This window comes from Juglans regia, chromosome 10 (genome assembly GCF_001411555.2).
Source record: "Juglans regia cultivar Chandler chromosome 10, Walnut 2.0, whole genome shotgun sequence".
NCBI classification, from domain to species: Eukaryota; Viridiplantae; Streptophyta; class Magnoliopsida; order Fagales; family Juglandaceae; genus Juglans; species Juglans regia.
In genome coordinates, this window is record NC_049910.1 from 6,549,387 (window position 1) to 6,573,415 (window position 24,029).

The 24,029-nt window shown below is 34.2% G+C and overlaps 4 protein-coding genes across 4 annotated transcripts; 1 reads left to right on the forward strand and 3 right to left on the reverse strand.

Annotated features, from left to right (window-relative positions):
• Positions 1-710: 710 nt before the first annotated feature.
• On the reverse strand, positions 711-2,665 carry LOC108996790 (36.4 kDa proline-rich protein-like). The gene is made up of 2 exons (XM_035694953.1): positions 1,086-2,665; positions 711-988 (listed from the first exon to the last, which is right to left on the reverse strand). The coding sequence occupies exon 1, from the start codon at positions 2,431-2,433 to the stop codon at positions 1,087-1,089; it is 1,347 nt and encodes a 448-aa protein (XP_035550846.1). The 5' UTR covers positions 2,434-2,665; the 3' UTR covers positions 711-988; position 1,086.
• Positions 2,666-7,622: 4,957 nt separating this feature from the next.
• LOC108996795 lies at positions 7,623-9,783 on the forward strand. The gene is made up of 3 exons (XM_018972806.2): positions 7,623-8,217; positions 8,687-9,285; positions 9,698-9,783. The coding sequence occupies exons 1-2, from the start codon at positions 7,777-7,779 to the stop codon at positions 8,822-8,824; spliced, it is 579 nt and encodes a 192-aa protein (XP_018828351.2). The 5' UTR covers positions 7,623-7,776; the 3' UTR covers positions 8,825-9,285; positions 9,698-9,783.
• LOC108996792 (zinc transporter 1-like) lies at positions 9,472-11,672 on the reverse strand. The gene is made up of 3 exons (XM_018972804.2): positions 10,947-11,672; positions 10,366-10,515; positions 9,472-10,059 (listed from the first exon to the last, which is right to left on the reverse strand). The coding sequence occupies exons 1-3, from the start codon at positions 11,649-11,651 to the stop codon at positions 9,754-9,756; spliced, it is 1,161 nt and encodes a 386-aa protein (XP_018828349.2). The 5' UTR covers positions 11,652-11,672; the 3' UTR covers positions 9,472-9,753.
• Positions 11,673-16,002: 4,330 nt separating this feature from the next.
• LOC108996793 (choline-phosphate cytidylyltransferase 1-like) lies at positions 16,003-20,232 on the reverse strand. The gene is made up of 8 exons (XM_018972805.2): positions 19,978-20,232; positions 19,160-19,273; positions 18,836-18,931; positions 18,490-18,532; positions 18,248-18,403; positions 18,020-18,100; positions 16,616-16,714; positions 16,003-16,443 (listed from the first exon to the last, which is right to left on the reverse strand). The coding sequence occupies exons 1-8, from the start codon at positions 20,133-20,135 to the stop codon at positions 16,255-16,257; spliced, it is 936 nt and encodes a 311-aa protein (XP_018828350.1). The 5' UTR covers positions 20,136-20,232; the 3' UTR covers positions 16,003-16,254.
• Between the last annotated feature and the right edge of the window lie 3,797 nt (positions 20,233-24,029).

Here is a 24,029-nt window from a genome sequence, read left to right on the forward strand (position 1 = left end):
CCAATTATATTAAGATCATTTCAGATAATTTATAAATAATAATAATAATAATGAATTGCTTATAAATAATAATAAAATAATATAAGATTACTTTATTTACCAAAGACGGTCTTAGACTGCACATTAAAATCTCAAAATTAATTGGAAGCCCAGTACGTATTAATGAGCAATCATAATGGTTTCGTATGCAAGCCAAAAACTAGAAATGATATTAACAGTACAAGTAGTGTATATTTATTTAAAATAAATAAGTAAGTACAAAATTTACATAAACAATAATAATAATGATAATAATAAAAAATTATTTTGCGTTACTTGATCGCGGTCAATCTAGCATTACTAGTCAGAAACAGATAGTCACGTGAAGTCACAGATGGTACAAGGCCACCGACTACATGCTCCTCGGTGCTCCCCCCGCTCGGACTGAATATCGTAATTGTAATTCAATGAATGCAGCGGAAAAAAAAAAAAATTTATATTCATCATTCATATATATATATTTACATAATGTATAAATAATAAATAAAAAAATTTAATAAGTTTAAAAAAATAATGATAATAAAAAAACTTAAAAATAAAAAAAATATAATATATAAAAATGAGGAGTAAGTTAAAAAAAGAAAAGGGGTTCTCGTGAAGTCACAGATAAAGAGAAACTGTGAACGTGTGTGCATGCGTGTCAGTGTTAATAGAGAAGGATTCTCATCAACTTTACGAAATTCACGAAGTTCTCATTCAAAAACTGCAGTAGCGTATAAAACAACGTACAACATTTTTTTTGGGGCAAGTAAAGTGCAGGGGGGAAAAAAAAAGTTAAAACACGACATAACATTATTCATCTAAAACATTGTACCCACAGCATATCGACTTGAATCATTTGATACACCATGAGATGAACGAAACATCAACACACAAATTCTGTAAAAAGAACATGATCATCTCGCTTGTTATTTTCTTCCGAAGTGATCACACCATGCAATACTGCATCCTGCAAACATTGAACAAAACATGAGTAGTATCTAAAAGAACACTAGCTAAAAGAAGTACGATAACAAAAAAATTAGAAAGAAAAATCGGATTAGTACCTTAGGCGGCACATTTGAACCCTGAAGGTGGAGTCTTGCCACAATCAATGAGGACCTCAAGAGCAATGGGAATGATGATACTGATATTTAGAAGCTTAGCCTTAATGGTGGTGCAAAGGCAGAGAGCCGCATCCAAATCCAACAGACCTTGCAGCACTGGACAGCATGTGTCCTTTGCACTACTGCCAATCCCTATGTGCACAAGGCCGCCTAACACGTCTACGCATGCTCCCAGCTTTAGAGTGTCAATGGGGCATGTGTCTGCCGGTGGAGGTGGGGGAGGAGGACATGGCGTCTCCTTCGGAGGAGGGTTAGGAACAACTGGAGGCACGGGAACCACTGGCGGCGGCTGTGGCACCACTGGCGGAGGCAACGGCGGCGGCTGTGGCACCACTGGAGGCGGCAACGGAGGCGGCTGTGGCACCACTGGAGGCGGCAACGGCGGTGGATGTGGCACCACTGGTGGCGGCAACGGTGGTGGATGTGGCACTACTGGTACTGGTGGGTATACAATGGGAGGACTGGGAATAACAGGAGGAGTCACAACCGGCGGCGGGGGTTTGGGCACATAAGGTGGTGGATAAACAATGGGAGGTTTGGGCACGACCGGCGGATAGACTGGAGGCTTGGGTACATGGGGGGGATAGACAGGAGGCTTGGGTGTAACTGGCGGCTTTGGAATATAGGGTGGCTTTACAGCAGGTGGCTTGGGTGGATGTGGGGGCTTAACGTGCGGCGGTTGTGGTGGTTTTACCGGCGGTTTGGGTACGTGGGGGGGATAGACAGGAGGCTTTGGTGTAACTGGAGGTTTTGGTATATATGGTGGCTTTACCGCGGGTGGTTTGGGTGGATGTGGTGGCTTGACATGTGGCGGATGTGGTGGTTTTACCGGCGGTTTGGGTACGTAGGGGGGATAGACAGGAGGCTTGGGTGTAACTGGAGGTTTTGGTATATATGGTGGCTTTACCGCAGGTGGCTTGGGTGGATGTGGTGGCTTGACATGTGGTGGATGTGGTGGTTTTACAGGCGGCTTGGGTGGGTGTGGTGGCTTGACATATGGTGGGTGGGGCGGTTTTACAGGCGGCTTGGGTGGTTGGGGTGGCTTAACATGGGGTGGATACTTTGGCGGTAAGGGTGGCTTAACATGGGGTGGATACTTTGGCGGGAAGGGTGGCTTAACATGGGGTGGATACTTTGGTGGGAAGGGTGGCTTTACGTGGGGAGGGTGTTTGGGTGGGAATTTTGGTGGGTACTCTGGAGGAGGACAGTAGGGTAAAGCAAGAGAAGCAAGCAAAGTACCCAAGTTTAGAAGGAGAACAAAGAGATTAGGGAGAGCAAACTTCCCCATCTTCTTCTTCAACAACCCAACACTCCAACACCGGATGATGTTTCAGCGTTCAAGCTGGTCTGGCGCATATGATGTCTTAGCCTTTTTTATAGACAATCGATGATCATAGCAGTAGAGACTGTAGTAGTAGTAGTAGTATTTTTAATTTGTGGGGTCTTTGTCATTGTGTTTACATTGGAGGGCCACCATGTTGTTGTAACTTGTATCCTTCCTTGGATTGTCAATCAAGTTGGATTTGGTACAGCTCTTTTGTGCCAAAAATTAGAGACTTTCAAGAGGAGGGAATCGAGGAAACGCGGATTTGTAACAGAGGACATTTTTATCAGGTAGTGGCGCCATGTAGCGCCCGTGAATGTGGTCATCATACTCACATGTGACTCTTTCACTATGAAAAACACACATTTTCCTGCTATTAAAAAACTCAGTAAGAGGACAAACTACTCTCGAATTTCAGCAATCGGATAAGGAAAAATCCTTTGCTTTGAATCGACTACTCGACGACTCCCTCCCTAGCTACTAGTGAAGCTGTCGGCCAACCAAATAATTTAAGAAGTGATTTATCATCAATTTGATACTGAGATTTTTTTTTATATTATTTTCTTTGTTTCACTTTTTTTTTTCTTAAGAATTAAGAGAGGTGGGACGACTAGTATATCAATCTTTTTTGGACGTAATTATTGGAGTCTTTTTCTATTGTAGAATGTCCAGTTTAAACCATAACTATTGCTCCAAGGACGAGTCCGTCACCATAGTACTCACAAAATATCTAATTAGTTCAAAGCTCATCACATGGCTCAAAGGTTAAGCTTTACTACTACAAGTAATTTTAACTTATATCTTAACTTGGACTCCTGACGTCGAAACTATAAAATATCAACTCGTACTAACTGAGCTATCAGTGTATCACCTTGATGGTTTCTTATTTTACGTAAAACAACAAGAAGGATTATGAATAATAATAATAATAATAATAATAATAATAATAATAATATAGTGTATAATAATTTTTTGATATTACACTTTTCTACATTTAGATTTCAAAGAAACTACCCTTTTTTTATATAAGGGGCATGAGGTTTCGGATCTAGATTAAAAATCGGGTCGAAGGCACTCCCCTTGACTGCGTCATATTCCTATTTCAGTTTTAAAAAGGTTTTTAAATTTTTTTCCTGATATATATGTAGAGTAAAATCCCAATTAAGGAGTGCGTCCCAAGTGATCATTAATGGGATATTACCCAAAATCACGCATCTTAATCACGGAAGTCAGAAGTTTGCAGATGATAGAGACGCAGCTGGCACGCTCGTCTCCATGAACGCGGAAAACAAAGACAACAAAAGCAAGAACAGAAAGAAACATATCGATCAGTTCAATAGCTCCGCCCATAGAAACCATAAAAACCACTTGCTTGCTGGTCCCCGAACTGCTAACAAACAAGACAAAGATGTCCAACCATAGAAACCACTCATGTCAAGTAGTTATCTGTACATAAGATTAGAGAGTATAAAGTACGTACTTGAGAGTTACATACATATTATATAAACTCGAGAACTTCAACCGAAATCTCTAATTAAGCTTCATTCCAACTGTTGTTGATCAATAATTGTTGATAAATAATGTCTCACTTCTTTGTGAAATTAGATGTTTAGTCTCTTTTTTCCACATCTTAGATTCTATATATGTGTGGTAGTTAAGGTCTCTGATCTCTCCATATATTGTGAAAGGCTTCCACTATATAAGGCAAGGAAAATCACATGCCGACTGATGTCAAGGGTAGTGTGCGGTTCGGTGTGCGAAATCGCTTGTAATAAGACTTTTTCATATATATATATATACACACTATGCTGTGGGAATGCATGGGGATTGACTTCTCATTACTGAACAAATTAAAATGAATGGCTGTTAATGAAAACAACGCATTTCCTGAATACAACGTATCATAAAGGTACTATTTTTTCGTTTGTTCTTTTTCCTTTTTGGGCCTTTGGTTCTTCTATCAGTGGAGATCAGCTAGTCCCTGAGTTTCTAAAGTTCCCTACCTCTCTTTTGTTCATATGTGTTGTGTAGCTTCCTCTTTCTCATGAATTTGAGGGGTAGGGTTGCCTGCTTTAGCACTGTTGTGAAGAACGATGCAAGAAGAGTAGAGTAAAACAAAAAATTGATGACAGGACACAAAGATTTACTTAGTTTGATAACTTGTTTACATCTACAGAGTTGCACATTATTTTATTATCTTGGGGAATGAAAAAATACATTTTATATACTGTTCATCTCAACTATACCGTCCATAATAAACATAATTATAGAGTAATGTTATATACAGTCGTGGAATGCGTAAATACTGTACAGTCGCTTTGAATAAGAGGGGTCTACTATTAAAAAATTAATTTTTTTTCATATGGGTCCTATATTTATTTACTTTTTTCTAAATGACTGTACGACGCTTGCACACTCCCAACTACAAATATAATTTCTCAAAATTATATGATTGTACGGTAGAAATCTTAATTTCATAATTATTACTTTATTCACTCAAGCGAGTCTTAAACGAACTCTCTATCTAAACTTCACTAGAGTGATTTATCGCATGAATATTGAGCGAACTTTTCGTTTGGTGTTTCTTAAGTCACAAAAAGGGTCAAAATTTTTTTGGCTTTGCCCCCGACCCCCCGCAAGACTTGTCCATGTTTGCTTCATCTTGAGCCTCCATGGGCCATGCTTCATTGAAATTCCACTAAAAAATAGTGATGAATTCTTGTCGGGTTGGGTTATGAAATCGGGCCACCACAATAATTAACTACTTCACAAACCCAACAAGCCCCCTAAAATTCCTGGCTTTACCTTTCACGAACTTAGTGACAGATCCATTTGGCCATAATATTGTGAATTTTAGTGCACCATACAATGAATTTGAATTGTTAGAAAAAAAAAAAAATTAAAAACATGAAACGATACCTTCAGTAACGACGACATACACATTTTTTTTCTTCACTTACTCTGCTGGACTGAAAAAAGTTTGCATTTGGTCATTAATGCTTCCATCCCAATTGTATTAGCAAATTCTAATTGTAATGCAGCTCAGAAAACTAAGAGGGTTTGTCCAGAAAAGAGCAACTGATCATCAAGGGCTCCAAAATTGGCATATTCTTTCAAGGAAAATGATAGGAATTTCGATAATGGGTTGTAGTACACGTGGAAGAATTCTCGATAGCTAGCTGTAGTACTGCGACCCTTCTTTCAAAGCATTACTTGCAGCATATTCCATGCACTCGCGTTAAATTTGCTCTTACGCTGGATCCAAGAAAGAGGACATTTGGTGAAAATGTACAGAAGAACGAGAGATCACCAAACCATATCCTCGACCTCGAGTTGCTTAGATAGAACAGCAAAAGGATTAGCTTTGAAAATAGGAAACTGACAAATTAGATTTTTGTATTATTCTAAATGCAGCACAAAACAAACTTATCTTGTTCCACACATCTGTATCCATCCATCCATCCAAAGATTGCATTTGTCCATGTAGTGTATGCTCCCCAATGGATAATGTTGACTTTGTACATATTTAGGATTGCGGTAAAAATATAATTTATAGTTCTATTATTAAAAAATTATTTATTATTTGATAACTATATATTTAAAATATTTTTAAACATATTATATTTGTTTAGAAATAAATTAAAAAAAATACTTTTTGAAGTAAATATGACGATTATTTGATTTTTTTGAAGATTATGATCATATTCTTTAAAGTTTAAAAATTGTAATTATCTGAACGTTATTTTAGTATTTTTGCTCATTTACAATCTTTTTAAAATTCGAATTACATTATGTATTATTTGAAAAAAAACATGTTTGAGATGATGATTTTTCTCAAATGTATTTTTTGACTTATTTGAGATTAAAAAATATTTTAATATGTAAAACTCAAATAACCTAATTTTTCTATTAAAAAGTTTTTAAAACTATTTAAATACTTTTTAAGACTACTAACGCAATCCCTTTTGTCATACCTTATTTTTGTGCTTGGGAGTCTATATTTCAGATAATTCTGATTCTTAATTCGAAATATGATTGTTGACTTGCTTGGATCCACTGTGACAAGCATGGCAATCCCACCAAAATCACAAATGCCTCCACCCAGCTTTGTGTTTTGCAAGTAGCCGTCGAAAGCATACAAAAGAAGCATGAGCCAAAATGATGTCACGTTGGTAGCATGAACCACTGGGTTGAATTGACTTGCAGTCTGCACCCAGACCCGCAGGCATAGTCCATGACTCTATAGCTTGCTAGAACTATCGGCTCAGGAACAGTTGGCTTAGAAACACAAGAGACTCAAAATGCTAGGCAGAAGTGTCAAATATACAAATTTTTTATAAAAAAATAGATTCTATCGAGAAAAAAATGAGTTTTTTACACTTTTCTATAGTGTCTATATTTTTATAAAAAATTTATACGAAACTTATATATTTAAAATTTATATATATCATTTCTCGATCCTTATATCTAGTGTTGATGATGGAGATGAGAGAACTAGATCAAGTGGGCCAGGAACATGTTTTTGTGGCCTAAGAAAGTTATCAGGTGGGCTTGGCTCGTACTCTGGTGGATTTGGGAGTGGGGAATAGATAGGTGGGCTAGGATATGTAGAGGATTTGGGAGTGCAAGAGGGCATGCATGGTGGGCTTTGAATAGGGAAATTGGGTGTTGAGCATTGTGGAGGGGATGATAATTTATAAAGCAAAGCTTAAAGAGTAGTGATTCTCTGCCACTTGCATGTACTCACTCTTTGTGCCGCTTAATATAAATTATAAATATTTTTTAAATATATTTAAATATATTTTTTTAAAAATATATTAATATACTAATAGTCAATTTTTTAACTATTAAATAAAATAAAAAAATTAAAAAAAAAATTAAATACATAAACGATCAAAATGAAGAATTAAAATGAGACGATATAGTAGCATTAATATAGCTTAAATTAGATTGTATGGGTGTAGTAGGGAACATGTGCTAATGATTCAAATTGTTGTAATTTCGTCACTCCAAGTGAATTTCGATACCAAAACGAGAAAATGACACGGACCAAAATCACGAGAGAACATTATAAATTGAGGGGAACAAAGAAAACGGTTCAAAAACTAGGGACAAATCCGGCACATCGACTACAAGTGTAACGGTAACTTTCTGTCTTGTTCTTTCTACCGTCTTCCCCCTCTGCTGCTTAAAAATCAGCCCCAAACCCACAAAAGGAATTAGCTTTCGATCCTCTGAAAGAGAGAGCGAAAAACCTGTCGAAAACAATCGCAATTACTTCACAGAAAATCCCCGAGAAGGCCAGAAATGACCATGCGCAAAGGAGAAGAGGAAAAAGAAGAGAAGGAGAGCCTTGTTATGGCCACTACCAAAGTGGTTGAGTATTTGGAGCCATTGATATCAAAAGAGCTTCTCTGCAAGTTTCCCGACAACTTGGTCTTCGATTTCGACTATACCCAGAGCTCGATATGGTCCCCTTTGGTCACTAAGGCTTACAGCCCCATGGACTTGGACTTTGAATTGGGTTTCATGACACCAAGAAAGCTTTCATTCGGGATGGAGTTGAGTATGGATTTGGGCAACAAAAACAAGCTCAAGAAAGTCACTTCCAACATCAAGAAGAAGATCAGCACCACTTCCTTCAACATCAACCACAATCTTCTGAAGATTAAGCTCAAGAAGAAAATAAAGGCGTCCGAGTTCTCTCCAACACCTATGAAGAACACATGTTACCCAGCCGCCATAAAGGTATTTCTACTTCTTTCAGGGTTCTTGCTCCATATTTTTCATTTATATCTTTTCCTTTTTCTTTTTTTTCTTCTCTCTCTCTCTCTCTCTCTCTCTCTGCCTGAAAGGTTACAGTTTGGAGATCATCAGACTGAAAGAAAGCCCATTTGAAATGAAAGTGTTAGGGATAAGTAATGTGTTCGATAGATAATTCAAGGAAAATTTCAGATCTTTGGGGTTGAAAATGATGTTGAAGTTATCAGGGGAAAATGTCTGATTCGTTATAGAGATACCACGATTTACCAAAATGTGCTAAATTTCCCGAAAACCAAACGTCTAGCACCAGAAGACTTGGAGTCATTCTGCTGCTACTGCCCTTCGGTCCCCCGGGCGCTTTTCTCTGTTTAAGATTCTAATCCATTTAGTTCATTCCTTAAATTTCAAGTCTACTGAGGGTGTCTTTCACTTTCTATACTTTATACGTATACAGGCATGGACTATGGTGCTGAAAGCTGCGTCGAAAGGTTTCAAGAATAAAACGAAGAAAGATCACACAGCCTATCACCGGAAGCCCTCCAACTATCTGAGAGATCATGGAACTACTTCAAGAGGATCATTATATTTGTAATTTTATTCTCAATTAATGAGATTGATTTTCATTAATTTATAGTTGGTATTCTTTCAGCAGGCATCCTCTTCGTCCAATTTTTTCTATATTGTTTTTTCTTTTATTTTTTGGGTGTAATAACAGGTTATTGATGCAGATTCCAGACATATATATTTTTTATCTACAGTAAGAAACAGAAATCATCCAGATGCCATTAGGATGGAAAGACTATAATTCTGACAAACTGGCGTTGGATATATGCTGAATATGTGTAGAAAAAAAAAATCTCTTTAAATTCTTATCCGAGCTTGATCATGTACGTGTATATATATGTATGTGCTTGGCTCAACTGGAAAATTGGAGTGGAAATTGGAAAATGTAAGTGGCTTAAGAAGCAAGAACATTGATTATGATGATTGAAATTGGAGACTTCAAGGGCACCTTATAGGAGCAGAAGCAGAAGGCATTAAGAGGGAAATGAGGTAGGTTCTTGCCTGTAACTCCTTTACAACTATTTCATAACTCATTTTTTTTTATAATTATGAACTTTAGGCATTGGTATTTTATAACACATTCATAATTAACCAATGCAATTATTCTACTTCGTTAAAAATAGAATTCAATTTTACAAAACTACCATCTATTTCATACTGAGTAAAACAATTCTAAAAGAGTTGGTAAGTGGATTTCTCAAGTTTTTAATCCCAGAAGCTGATAAAAACACTTTGGATGCAATTTTATTAGCAACCTTCACAAATTTTAATTTTTCCCACATCAAAAAATTACATTAACACAAAAATTTCATAAAAGTAAACTCACAAATTGATATATTAGATCATATTGCAAAGTTATTTTTACTATAAAGTGGATCAAACAAATGAACAACATTTGCAGTTAGGTTACATTTTCTATCATTTGGGAATCAGAAGAACATTCCACAATGCTCAACTTCAAGCCCATACGGCCAAGAGAGACATACAACCAGCCCCAAGAAGAAGAGATACATTCGACTCTATCTGAAGCTTGAAATTGCTCTGCATCCTTGAATTCATAAAATCGGCTGCAAGAAGATCAACTAGAGCCATATAGATTAAGATCCCGGCCGATGCTGCATTAAAAATTCCTTCAACAATCAGGGCAGTAGAGCTGTTCTCATTGTAAACATTAGATATTCCGATTCCGATTGCAATCCCGACTGGGGTTGTAAGAGAGTAGAATACGACCATAATTGCAATAGCTCGGGACTTGAAGTTTGCCTAAAATTGCAGATACCAAAAAAAAAGAAAGGACATATTTTATGAATTTATAGACCAGTTACAGTAATTAAAATTGTTTATGATATTATACCGGCAAAACAATAAGGTTGCGTTTGGATGTTGAAGTGAGTTGAGTTGAGTTGAGATGATAAAATATTGTTAAAATATTATTTTTTAATATTATTATTATTTTAATATTTAAAAAAATTGAATTATTTATTATATTTTATGTTGAAATTTAAAAAAATTATAATGATGAGTTGAGAGATGTTTAGTAACCAAACGAAGCCTAAAGGTTAAATATACCTGAGAGATGCATCCACCAAGTCCCATGCCCTCAAAAAATTGATGGAAGGTTAAAGCAGCTACAAGAGGCCTTATTGTCTTTGGACTTTCAGAAGCACCCAGAGAAATTCCTATTATGACTGAATGCACCACAATTCCCAACTCCAGAACCTACAGTTTAGCCAAAAGTACATAAACAGACTTATTTGGATAGTAAGATGAAATGAGAGAGTATTTCTATATTCATACGGGACCTAATATTTCTTCGTGCCAAAACAGGAAAAGAGAATTTATAAATATATATATATATTTACAATTAATCACTAATTTGGAGGAAAACTGGTGAAGACACACGACAAGTTATTTTTTTGCCAAAATAAAAACGTCCCAACACACTCATGAAGGCAAGAGTTTTTCGAGAAACCCAGAAAAGAAGTTCGGAAATTAAACCAAAACAGCGAAGGAAAACTTGTAGATCCTTTTCACACATGAAAACTTGTTCCTGAGATTTCAAAAATTCATTTAAGCGAACAAAAACCTGAATATATATGAATGGGGAATTGAACAGAAAGATCGTCATGTACTCCACAACCTCAAATTACCTGCGATATGACTCGATTTCGAAGAAGCTCAGACGAGCCAGAATTCTGAGCCAAATAAGCCACCGGACCGTGAGCATGACCATGAGTTGCATGAGTATGAACGTTCGTGTGATCCTCCTCATCATGCTCACCGACCTTCTCCTCGAGTGCTCCAGTCCCATGTGGAGCGTTATGGATGTGAGATTTGCTGTAATATGAAGTCGCAAAGGCATCAACCATCAAGGTTCCAATGGCGGACACCATTGCAACAAACCCCGTGAACGGAAATTTCCCCCAAGGATTCTCTGCAAGACACGGCGACGTCAAGTTCTCGAAAGCATCTGGAAGTACGTGGATGAACCCCGTGGATAATATCACACCGGCGGCAAAGGCCTTAATGATGAAGAAGATGTTCTTCTCGGGACGCAGAGCAGGTATAGTCTTTCCAAGCATTGGAATACAAACTCCAAGTGCACCTGCAACGAGTATGGAAGAAATAGCTACGAGTTTATATTTGAGAGCTTGGTCCTTGTCACGCTGATCTTCATCACCAGTATCACAACTGCACTCTCCAAAAACCAGGGAAGGCAGTAGGAAGAGGGCGCAAAAGAGTGTGATATAGAGTTGTTGAACCATCTCCATTGTGTGAATATCGATTGAAGAAGAAAGAAACGGGATTTTAGAGATAGCACGTAAAACTAGGCCGGTTCTTGAGGAGGAAGACATGCCCTAGCTTATAAAGAAAATAACTGTAATTTGACTTTATTATTATTCTAAATATTTTTATGAGTACATGTTTACATCATTTTAGGCCCTGAGAGAGTATCTCAACCAATTTCATTTTATCTTAAATTTTTTTATTTCATTTTTTTTAAATATCTCTTAAATATAAATATTTTTTAATCTTAATTATCTAATTTTTTTATTTAATTATTACAAATTTTTGAATTTCTAAATAAAATATTAAAAATAATTAAATTTTTTTAAATCTCAAAATGAAGATAATTTTAAAAAATTATATACTAACAATATAATTTTATAATAATTTTATTTAATTTTTTCTTTTTCATTTATCAAAAATCAATAAAATATTTTAATTTAAATAAATTTATTATTATTTATAAATTATTTTATTATTATTTATAAATTTTTAATCGAAATGTACTATGGAGTGATTCTAGACCATTATGACCTCATTCTCTAAACTAGCCCAAGTCTTTAACCATCTCCAATATCAATTAATAAGGGAAAATAATAAATAATCTTTAAATGATTTAAAAGATCGATGAGTTTAGCAAACTCTGTTTCAAATTTATTTCTCTAGTACAATATGGATGGGTGTAGAAATAATGAGGTGTCACAAATCAGTCTGCAGAAGACGCGTAAGGAATTTTATTTGTAATTAAATTAGGTAAAAGAAATAATAATATCATTTTTCGAGAATGATTTCCAAATCCTTAGCGTCAATTTGGCAGTGTAAAATTTATTGTTTCAAGGAACGGTTAAGATTATATATATTCGTTGAATGAGTCAAAAGATAACAATTTGGATCGTCGACTTCAGAAGGAAGTCTATCCATACCACGTGTAAAGATCCGACTTCAAGTTCTACTATTCTACGGTTGCAAGATTCTCTTCGAAGGAAAGAAAGATGTCGACATTGAGAGCGCAAAAAAAAAAAAAAAAAAAAAAATCACTCTATATATAATGTGCAATATTTTTCATTTTATTTAATGTTCTTAATCACCTTGTAATTCCTGCCATATTGACAGAATCACTAAATCAAAACAACCATAATTTTTAGGAATTAGAAATATGCATAGTTTTCATATATACAATTGTTACTATACATAGCATAATCATTGTTTCTATTTATTTGTATGTTCATTCTCTATATCCCTATCTTCGAACCTCTATCAGAAGCTCATGGACATGCTCACACCATCCCTGTCCTCTGCCCATTTTGTCAGACCCACACTCGATGAAGCCGATTGGAGTAGGTGAATTTTGCAATGGGCTTTACATGTACCGACCCAATCTCATCCTGGCTCTCTCTGCGCAACCTACTACTAATTTACCCTACACAACCTAGGTCACCCTGTGTGGACAGACTTCCTACAGCCAACTTGGTAATTGGTTGCAAGATTTTCTTGAAAGGAAAGGATGTCGACATTGAGAGCACAGGAAGAAAAAAAAAAAAAAAAGAATATTACTCTATATATTCGGTGCAATGTTTTTATTTTATTTAATGTTCTTAATCACCTCATAACCCTTGCCCATATTGAGAGAGTCACCAAATCAATGTCAAATCTGCACCACCATGATTTTAGAAATTAGGAATATACATAGTTACCATATACACAATTGTTCCCATACATAGTATAGTCATTATTTGGCATACTATTTAATGTGCAATATTTTTCATTTTATTTAATGTTCTTAATCACCTCGTAATCCCTGCCATATTGACAGAATCACTAAATCAAAACAACTATGATTTTAGGAATTAGAAATATGCATAGTTATCATATACACAATTGTTACCCTACACAACATAGTCATTATTTCTATTTATTTGTCCGTTCTTTCTCCGTATCCATGGGTTGTCGTCAAACCTCTATCACAAGCTCATGGACATGCTCACACCATCCCCATCCTCCGCTCCATTTCATCGGATCTACACTCGACAAGGTCAATTGAAGGAGATGAATTTTGCAATTGACTTTACGTGTACTGGCCTAATCTCATCCTGGCTCTTTATGTGCAACCTACTGCTAATAAAACCCTGTGGCAAAATGATATTATTATTTATTTTACCTAATTTAATTACAAATAACATTCCTCGTGGGTCTCCTCCAAACTGAGTTGTGACGGTATCCTGACATTATTATTTCTACACTAATGCATGCAATGATATTGTACTTTTGAGTAGGGGTATAAGTTTAAATCGAGAAACCGGTCCAGACCGGACCGAACAATACCAGTTGGTCCAGTTTTAAACCGATCCGGTCCAGGATTGGTTCCTATATTATGAAAACTGGCCGGATTCGGTCCAGTTTTGGTTCTGTATTTTCCGGTACTAGACTAAACCGGACCTGTTGGAAAAAAAAAATATATAAATTAATTTTATATATTACACAAAATATTTATATATATAAGTTTTATATATAATATATAATTATATATTAAAGTTTTATATATGATATATATAATTATATATGATATATAAAATAATTTCATATTATAATTTATAAATTATAACATAAAATGTTAATCTTAACTATAAACATTTGTAATTTATTTGATCATATGTTATTAATATAATTATATATAAGATAATGTTATTATAATTTATAAAATGAAAGTTTAATCTTAAAGATAAAAATTTAATTGATTATATACTTTAAACATAATATATATATTAAATTATTAATAACATTTTACCATAAAAAGTAATAGTTTATTATATGTTTTTTACATTTTAAAAAAGTTTGACCGGACTGGACCGGAAACCGGATGTACCAGTTTAGGTGGGTAATTGAGACATAATTGATTTTAAAAAATGTAAAATCGGTACATATCAGTTCAGTCCGGTTTTTGATGTCTTAGATTTTGTCCAAAACTGGACCAATTACGTCCTTACTTTTAAGAAATAAATTTGAAAAAGAAATTGTTAAACTCATTGATCTTTTAAATCATTTAAAGATTATTTATTATTTTCACAGTTTGGAGAATGAGGTCAAATTGGTCGGACGTCTCTAAACTATTATAATAAAATTATTATAAAATTAAAATATTATTAAAATATAATTTTTTAATATAAGTTTTATTTTATAATTTAAAAAAGTTAAAATTATTTTTTATATTTTGTTTAAAAATTTAAAAAAATTATAATGATTAAATAATAATTAGATGAAAAAATTATAAATTATAAATTGAAAAGTGTTTGTGTTTATAGTGTTTGAAATCTAAAATATTGAGATAAAATGAGAGTATCTTGCTATCCAAATCAGGCCTGAGTCGTATATGAAGCCATTTAGGTTGCGTTTAGATGTTGAAATGAGTTGACATGAGTTGAGTTTTTTATGAATAGTAATGTGTTGAGATTGTTGAATGAGTTCGGTGGAGCCCACTTAAGATGAGTTTAAAATGTGTTTAAATGTTAAAATGAGTTTAAATATATTTATTAGAAGTTATGAAAAAATAAATTCCACCGTTATTTTATATTGTTCACCTAACAGTAAAAACAAAAATTTTATCTTCTGACATTAAACACAGCACTTGAGAGAGAGAGTCAATGGGCCAATGGGTCTCACAAATTAAAGAGAGAGAGTGTCAGGCAAATAAAGAGAAAAGAGAGAGAAGTAGAAAGAGTGTCAGGGTCCCACAAATTGAAGAGAAAGAGAGAGAAAAATAGAGTGTTAGGGAGTCCCGTTACATTTTGAGAGAAAAGAGAAATGAAGAGAGAGTAATAAAGAAAGAGTTCGGTTACTTTTTGGAGAGAAATAGAGAGAATGTCAATGGGTCCCACGAAGTCTCAAGTGGAAGTAGTTTAAAATGAAGGCTCAAGTGTATTTGGATGTTGAAAGTAGTCTAAGGTTGTATTTAGATGTTAAAGTGAATTGAGTTGAGTTGAGATGATAAAATATTGTTATAATATTATTTTTTAATATTATTATTATTTTAAAATTTAAAAAAGTTGAATTGTTTATTATATTTTGTATTGGGATTTAAAAAAGTTATTATGATGAGTTGAGATGAGTTTAATAACCAAACTCACCCTAAAAATAAATGAGATGAGAATTTTGTGTTTTGTTTTAGTGTTTAAAATATTATGTTTTAGTATTATTATTATATTGAAATTTAAAAAAGTTGAATTGAAATTTGAAAAAGTTGAATTGTTTATTATATTTTGTATAGGGATTTGAAAAATGTGTAATGATGAGATGAGATGAGAATTTTGTATCTCATCCCACCCCCAAACCTGCCCTTAAAGTTTAACTTTTAAACAGTGTTACCTCTATGGTTAGAGAGGACTAATTCAGGATGAAGAGAATCATTAATCTGTTTACAACTACTTGAAGAATTTCAACCAAACCACATAAATGGAAAGCAAAATCAAAAGAATGTTGAAGTTTCAATTTTAACAAAAGTTCGCTTTCGCAGACAGAGCAAAACCACGCAATTACTATATGGCACTTTACAGAGACAAAGTGGCGAGACGCATTATGCAATGAACACACAATCTGCAAGATTTTCATCCCAAGGCATTCATAAGTATATACTAATGTTTCACCACCTGCAAGCTGTGAATTCTACAGTGCTTCTCTCTAATCTATCGTGTCATGCTGAGCATATGCTTCCTCATCATAATAATATTCACCATCATCATCCTCATCATAATATTCTTCGGCAACATCGTCATCAGCATCGTCGCTTCCATCATGTAGGAGATATGTGGAATCTCTAGACTGCTGACCCCTTAGCCGCTCTTGAATTCGATCCCTGATGGCAGTGCCCTGATAAACAACGAAATTGTATGGTGAGGATGCCGAAATAATATATAAGCAGATCAAAAGCATGCATGTGCTCTATCATCAACAGCCTAATTTTGTGAATGAGAATTGTGTTTGTCACGGACAAAAATAAATATCTAGATATTTGTAACTGTTAATGCATTGATTGGCTTACCATTTTATGGCAACGTTCTTCGAACATCTCAAGAAATCCAGCAACCAAGCGATCGGCATTCTCCACCCACTCATTATGATACATTGCAACAGTTTGAATCTAAAATTTTATGGAAGAAGAAACTTAAATCAATCAGCGTCCTATACAATAGTTGATGGAAAAGAAGAGCACAAATCTGACAAATGAATATACATTAAAATTTTGATACTGGAGAGAGAGAGAGAGAGAGAGAGAGAGAGAGAGAGAGAGAGAGAGAGAGAGAGTCCACAATCAACAAAGCCAATGATACATAAGTATTTGAGTAGAATGCCTCACAAAATAAATACCATCAGCACAAAAGATGACACAATGACCACAGGTAAGAGTTCAATCTCTGTTGCTTGCTTGTTTGAAAAAAAATTCTCTGTTGCTTACATGGGGGCAACAAGAATGGAACAAGCAGAAAAAACAAACTAAGCACACCATGGGTACATGGCAAACTGCCCAAGTGGTAGGGAACATTAACATGGGGCAATACATTGCCCCTTTTGCAGAAAAGGATTTTCAAGAAGCTCAAGGTCACAACAATCAATTACTGGAGACAACTTTGGACATCAGTTAGTCGTCAGCAATGAGACTGCTAACTGTACCCTTCGGAAATGATTAGGTTTGTGTGTGAAACAATAGGATTCGAGCCCACATTCACTCCATGGTGATTGCAGACACCACCCAAGACATAGTGGCAATAATTTTGTTCAACTCAAAAACACAGTGAGGAGATGAAAGATAGGCCAAAAACTACATGTATCACTAACAGAGTATACGATATGATGACCTTTGAATTGACTGAATTCATGACCAAGGGGGCTTGAAAATGATACAGGTATTTCAATTTAGGTAGGTATTAATCACACACTCATTCTCTATTTTCCTCTCTGGATAAGTAGCTGAGTTCATGAATCCGAGTAAAACAGCTCCATAGTTATCAGAACAAAATGAATAAACAGAAAAGCTCCAAACTAAATTATACTTGCAAGAATGGGCTCCAAGGACTCCTGGCATTCATACTTCAATTAAGTAATAAACATAGCAAACACAATGGAGCTTCATGGAGGATAACATCAATAATGTCATTGGAAATAAAGATATCTTTCAAGGAAATCTGTATATCAAAGCCACCAAATTCATGCCCCTGGTATTAGTTCAAAAACTATTTAAAATCTTATGTGATTGGCAACAAACAAAACCCAGATGAAAGGATCCGTCAGATAAGACCACACACACACACACACACACACACACACACATATATATATATATAGAGAGAGAGTATAACATATCAGCATAATATATAATGAAATCAAGTCCTCCCCGTCTCTTCCATAAGATCTTTGCTACATTTTTATTGGCATAATCGCCACATACCTTCTCTCCCACCTTCTCTTGTTGTTCCTTCACTTTTTCCTGTAATTTCTTCAATTTCATGTTCACCCTCAATCGTTTTTCCTGTGTACATGAACAAAACCAGAAATAGAATAAATACACCAGGAACAGAAAAAAGCAAAGAGATTTCGAAACAGAATCCAGCAATTGGGATTATCTATTCAGAAATAAACAACAATAATAAAGAGAATCTAAATAACAAAATCATGCCTTCACGTAGCTAACACCAAGATCTGTTCTTGAATATCCACGATCCAAGTTACGCATCACGTATTCGTTATAATCTTTCACAATCCTCATTATAACGTCTGATGTAGAAATCCCATCAGTCCGTTTTGTTTCCTTGAACTTTCCAGCAGATTTAACCTACAATAGAGGATCTCTTAATTTAATTGCATGCTACAGAAAAAAGTAGCAATCACAATAGAAGAGAAACTGTCTCTCAGACTAACAAATTCATAGACATCGTTCCCAGCTCCACTAGCATCTGCATAACTGCAAAATATTTATAGCAAAGTGCGAGAAGATTACACGAAATACCTGAATATTTGAATCACTTAAATTATCATTACAGAATGGATTCAATGGAAACAAAGTAAGACAAAAGACAAATACTGTGAAGTCAATCAACAATTCTGTTGTCTTGACATGATATAAAATGTTCCATAATTCAAACAGATTATTGGGCAAGGGAAACTCAGAGGAATTCATCATTGTTGTGGAATGCCTTAGACAAAAAAAAAAATTGTATCATAACTCTTGAGCTTAAAGCAAAGAGTATCAGTTGATTATTCTTACGGAAGAGAATCATGGGCCACATAGTCAATCTTGTGCTTGTCAAGAAATTCTTGTGTGATCACCCAAGGTGCATTGGGAATGACTTCATCCACCCACCTACACAAAGGAACAAGAAAACCTCACTGCCGAGAAATATACAATTCCCTCATCCATAAAACAAAGCCATTCGATGATACACTACACACCATATATCAAACTAAAGCGTATTATCTGCATACCATAATTTTATAGAAGGAAAATTCCAAGTAGCCATACATCTTTCTTCCAAAGCCTCGAGAGTACTCAAGCTTTATCAAGAATTCAAGTCATTGGAAAAAATTATACCTGCAATGACGAAGAGATTCACAGCGTTCGTCCTCCGTCATAACAGTTTTCCCTTTATATCTATGGGTGATCTCATCATTGCAACATCCAACAAGCAGATGGGTGCTTGGGAACCTGAATATACAATTTAATCTTATAAGAAAGTTGTAGCGAGCATGGCAGATAACAGACACAGATAAAATGAGAAAAAGAAAGAACCATATATACAAGCCATGAACCGATGCACGCATTACCAAAAGCAAATGGTTAAAATTCAAAAAGAATTTCCGGCTTAAGTGCCGATAAAATGTCAAAATCAAACATAAGTTGTAAATTTAACATGGAAATATTAGCTAAAGCTCAGATTAGAAGAAAACAGCAGAAGACTGACCAAACCTAACAAGGAAAAGAAGATCTACTAAAAGACTACGCTAGAATTTTGAAAATGCATGACTCAATATAAATATACATCACCAAAATTAACTTTAGTGAGCAAAGGAGGATAAAAATCAATCTCATCAAAGGTACGGATAAAGATAAGGAATAACGACAAAAGACAGAGATGCAGTTATAACGCCATATCATTCATATTTGAATGAATTTCCTCACGTAACACAAATAAAACATAAAAATAAGATAAGCCCAAATAAGTAGAACTTGAAATTTCCTAGAAATAACAGAATTCAATCAAAACTTTGACAAATTTTCACATACAAAACAGAGGAAAGGCGCGAAAAGAGGCAACCCAGAAAATTAACGGATCACAACAGGTATGCAAAAGGCATTTCGCTAATATAATTGGAAAAAAAAAAAAAAAAAGGAATGGGACGGAGAGAAACAGTTTCTTGGCTTGCTCAAGGGAGCGAGCGTGGCCGAAGTGGAAGAGATCGTAGATCCCATCAGCATAGACTCGAACAGGAGGAGGGTCCGGCACACTGTCATCAGAGCTCCCGTTCGAATGTAAAATGGTGGCATCCTTGGGCTTAGGTTCCTCCATTCAACGATTCGAATCGCCACTCACTCGACTACGGCAGTGATTTAACACTACTGATGTGCACAGAACACACTCCCATTTGTAAAAGAATTCTTAACATAACAGTATTTGTAACTGTTTACGCCTTCTTCATCTTACCATTTTATTTTTATTTTTCTTTTAATTATCATTCTTTTATTCACCATTTTCATAATTATTACCATTTTAATATTTATTCTCTTAAATTTATAGAATATAATTTTCTTTCTTTATTTTTTTTTTGGTGATTTAATTTTTTTAAATTTATAAGATGGCACAAAAAACACTTCTATGCTATTTTTATTTTTATTTTTATGTGTCATTGCGTCTCTAAAAATAAGGAGCCCTCTAATGTCCACTGCTGGAATTTCTTAATCTCTAATAATTATTTATTTATTTATTTATTTTTATGAATAATGATATATATAAGTTATTATTTTTTTAGGTTTGTCAGTTCTCACATCAAATTTGTATGAGCAAGCAGGACAACCGACAACAAAGGAAGCAAATCTCTAATTGATTTTGGTGATTGCTTTTAGGTAACTAATTAAGTATAATTAAATTAACACTTATGGATTTGTGCAAATTCTATAAATCCAGCCTACTCAGGCCGACATTGAAAATTATTAGATATTTATTAGTTACACTTGAATAAGCATTATTTTCAATTTACATGACCTTTGATAATAGGATGAGATATCAAGCATTTGTATTCCAAAAACATCTAATAATAAGTAATGTTATCTATCATTTTTGTGAGGGGGTAAAATACACTAGGTCTAAAATGTTTCTCAAGGCTCAGCCTATCAAAGAGTTTTCAATCACTAAAAGACAAAATAAGAGAGAGGGAGAGGGGACAAGGGTGTCAAGAGGCAGAGATGTGTCGAGAGAAAGTAAGAAAGGGAGAGACGGTCAAACACGTAAAGCAGACACTCATCACCACTATCGAGGCACACGCAAGAAGAGGATCATATAAAAGGGACTTCTATTTTTGAACGCTTGGAGGGATTTTTGGCGAGACTTCTTCGATTTCTTCTTCAACCTCTAGACAGAGAGTTTCAGAGAGAACATCTTTTCTAGCAAGTAGATCTTCAACTCTCATTATACAGTGAGAAATGTGAAGCTATGAGAGACTTAAATAAGTATATTATAGTGGAATCTTCCCTCCCCAAACCCTGTGGACGAAGGCCTAATGCCGAACTACGTAAATATGTATGTTTATATTCCTTATTTTCTCAACATTTAAATATTGTTCATTGTCATAGACGTACGCACGAACACCGTACAACCGTACCAAATCACCACTGGGGGCTCCGTATCTCACAAATCGAGACCCAGCCTACCTCAACGTGTCTAGAAATAGATTTTTCTTCCCTTTCAAACTGTGCCCTTTTTGGGCATTAACAATTCTTTTTACAATGAAAAATGATATTTAGCCTCATGAATTTGCCCCTTTAAAGTGAAGTGGTATATTTTTTTATTTTAAAAAAATATTTTCAGGTGTTTAAAAAATAATTGAAAAGAAAAAAAAAAAATACAATTTACATTAATGGTAAGTTTAATGAGGCAAACTCATGGTACCGACTACCGAGTAGCAGCGGCACCATTTTACAATCTTCTAATCATTCCATCATTTGTTACTAAATGATTGGAAGATTACTTGTTACGTCGAACTTGTGAACCACTTACTTGATGCCACATTAAAATAAAAAGTAAGACAAATAAAATTTTTCCCTAATAATAATTACTCAGTGGTCACTTGACATCAGTCAAGATGATAATAGAGTGACGCTGCATTAATTTCGAGAGATGAAATCAACGGAACCTTAGATTAAAAGATTTAGCAATCTCGGGCTCTTGGCCTTGCATTATTTCTTTGACCTATTAAGTAATGGCGGTATTTATCGTCATGAAAGGTATCTTGGGCTCCGAACTCCGAAGAATCCACGAATCCATAACGCTACATGATCTCCAAATTCTCAATTTACTATTGCCTGCTTGGGCTCCAACGTCACCGGGCTTGGAATAGGAGCTCTTTTTCCAAGCATATATGGCTCAAAGGTGTTTATTTTATTTTATTATATATATATATATTTTATTTTTTTTAAAAAAAGATCTTTATTTATTAAAACCTTCACTTAAGACGGAGGAAATCATATCTACAACAAAGAATCAAAAGAAAAAGATGCAACCCAACAAGACTAACGCCTAAGGTAAGGAATGCCTAATCTAATCAAAGGTTAAGCCATAACTCTTTCAAAACTTTATTGCTATTTATTTATATGAAGATGTTACGATTATAAAAAAAAAATTTATAACAGTAAATTTATAAATTGATATAGTTTCATATAATATATTAGATATATTTTATAATAAAAATAATTTTATAATTTAATATATTACATCAGATCATTTCAATTTATAGATTTATTTTTATAAAATCTATTTATAGTTAAAGCATTTCTCTTTTTACAAAAAATCCACACACCCACGTGAGACAAGTATGTGTTGGTGATGATACCGTCCCATGCTGTAACGATGAGCATTGAAGTAGATCATGAGAATAAGGTGAGACCAAAATGAACTAATAGTCATATCAAACTAAATAGAGAAAAGATATTTATAGTCACAGAATACGCAAACATTGCACAAGTGAGTAAATATGACATTCACATGAAAAAATTAATTTTTTAATATTAAATTTTACTCTTTTTTAAGAGGAGTATACGATATTTATACAAATACAACCTAAATGTAAGATGCCAAATTATTCCCTTTTTATTACTTATATTTTCACATGAGATTAATGTTCCTATTTAAAATAAAAATAAAAATAAAACATCGGTATTTTAAGTTATGAGTAGTTGATGTTCTCGCTCTCACCTGTTTTACGCAACAAAAAATCTAATAATTTCGATACGTCAATCTCAATTCATACTTATTTATTTAATTAATTTGTGTACATCACCTTCATTCATATGATCCTACAAAGAATCACCGTCAGTCATGTATTATACATTTGAATTAAGACAATAAACTTTTGACCACAGCAATGACAAACGTGAATTTCCGCATCTTGGAAAAGTCTAGGGGGGAATAAAGAAGATCATGAAGAGAGTTCACACCCAAAAAGAGTGGAAGTCTAGCTTATAAGAGAGAGAGAGAGAGCTAATAGTACTAAATGATATCATTACAATTAGTTTACTTACATTTAGGGGTGATAAACGGTCTGGACCGATCGGACCGGACTAAGACTTAGACCGGTCTGGTCCGGTCCATATTTTAGAGGATCGAAAACATTCGATCCGGTCCACAGTCCACGGTCCACGATTTTTTCGGATCGGACCGGACTGAATGAAAAATTAAAAAAAAAATATTTTTTATATATATATTATATATAATAATTGTACAATTAACAATATAAATTTTAAATATATTATTAATACTTGTTAATATTCTATAAATTAACAATATTTCATATATTTTCATCTAACCTATCACTATTAACAATATAAAATTTTAAATATGCTATTAACACTTGTTAATATTTTATGAATTAATAAATATATAATATCAATTAGTTAATTATATAGTAATTATATAAATTAATAATATAATTTTCATCTAATTTATTATCATTGACTATATAAAATATTTTTTTATTGATTTTGTTACATAATCCACATTAATAAGTCACTTAATTTAATTTAGTATTTTAAATAAAATTTTTAATTAATTATTTAAAAAAATTAAAAAAAAAAAGTCGGACCGACTGGACCGTTTGAGTGTTCGGTCCGGTCCGGTCCAGAAAAATGATGGATCGAAAATTTTCGGTCCATCGCCGGACCAAACCGAATCGGACCGTTTGCAGCCCTACTT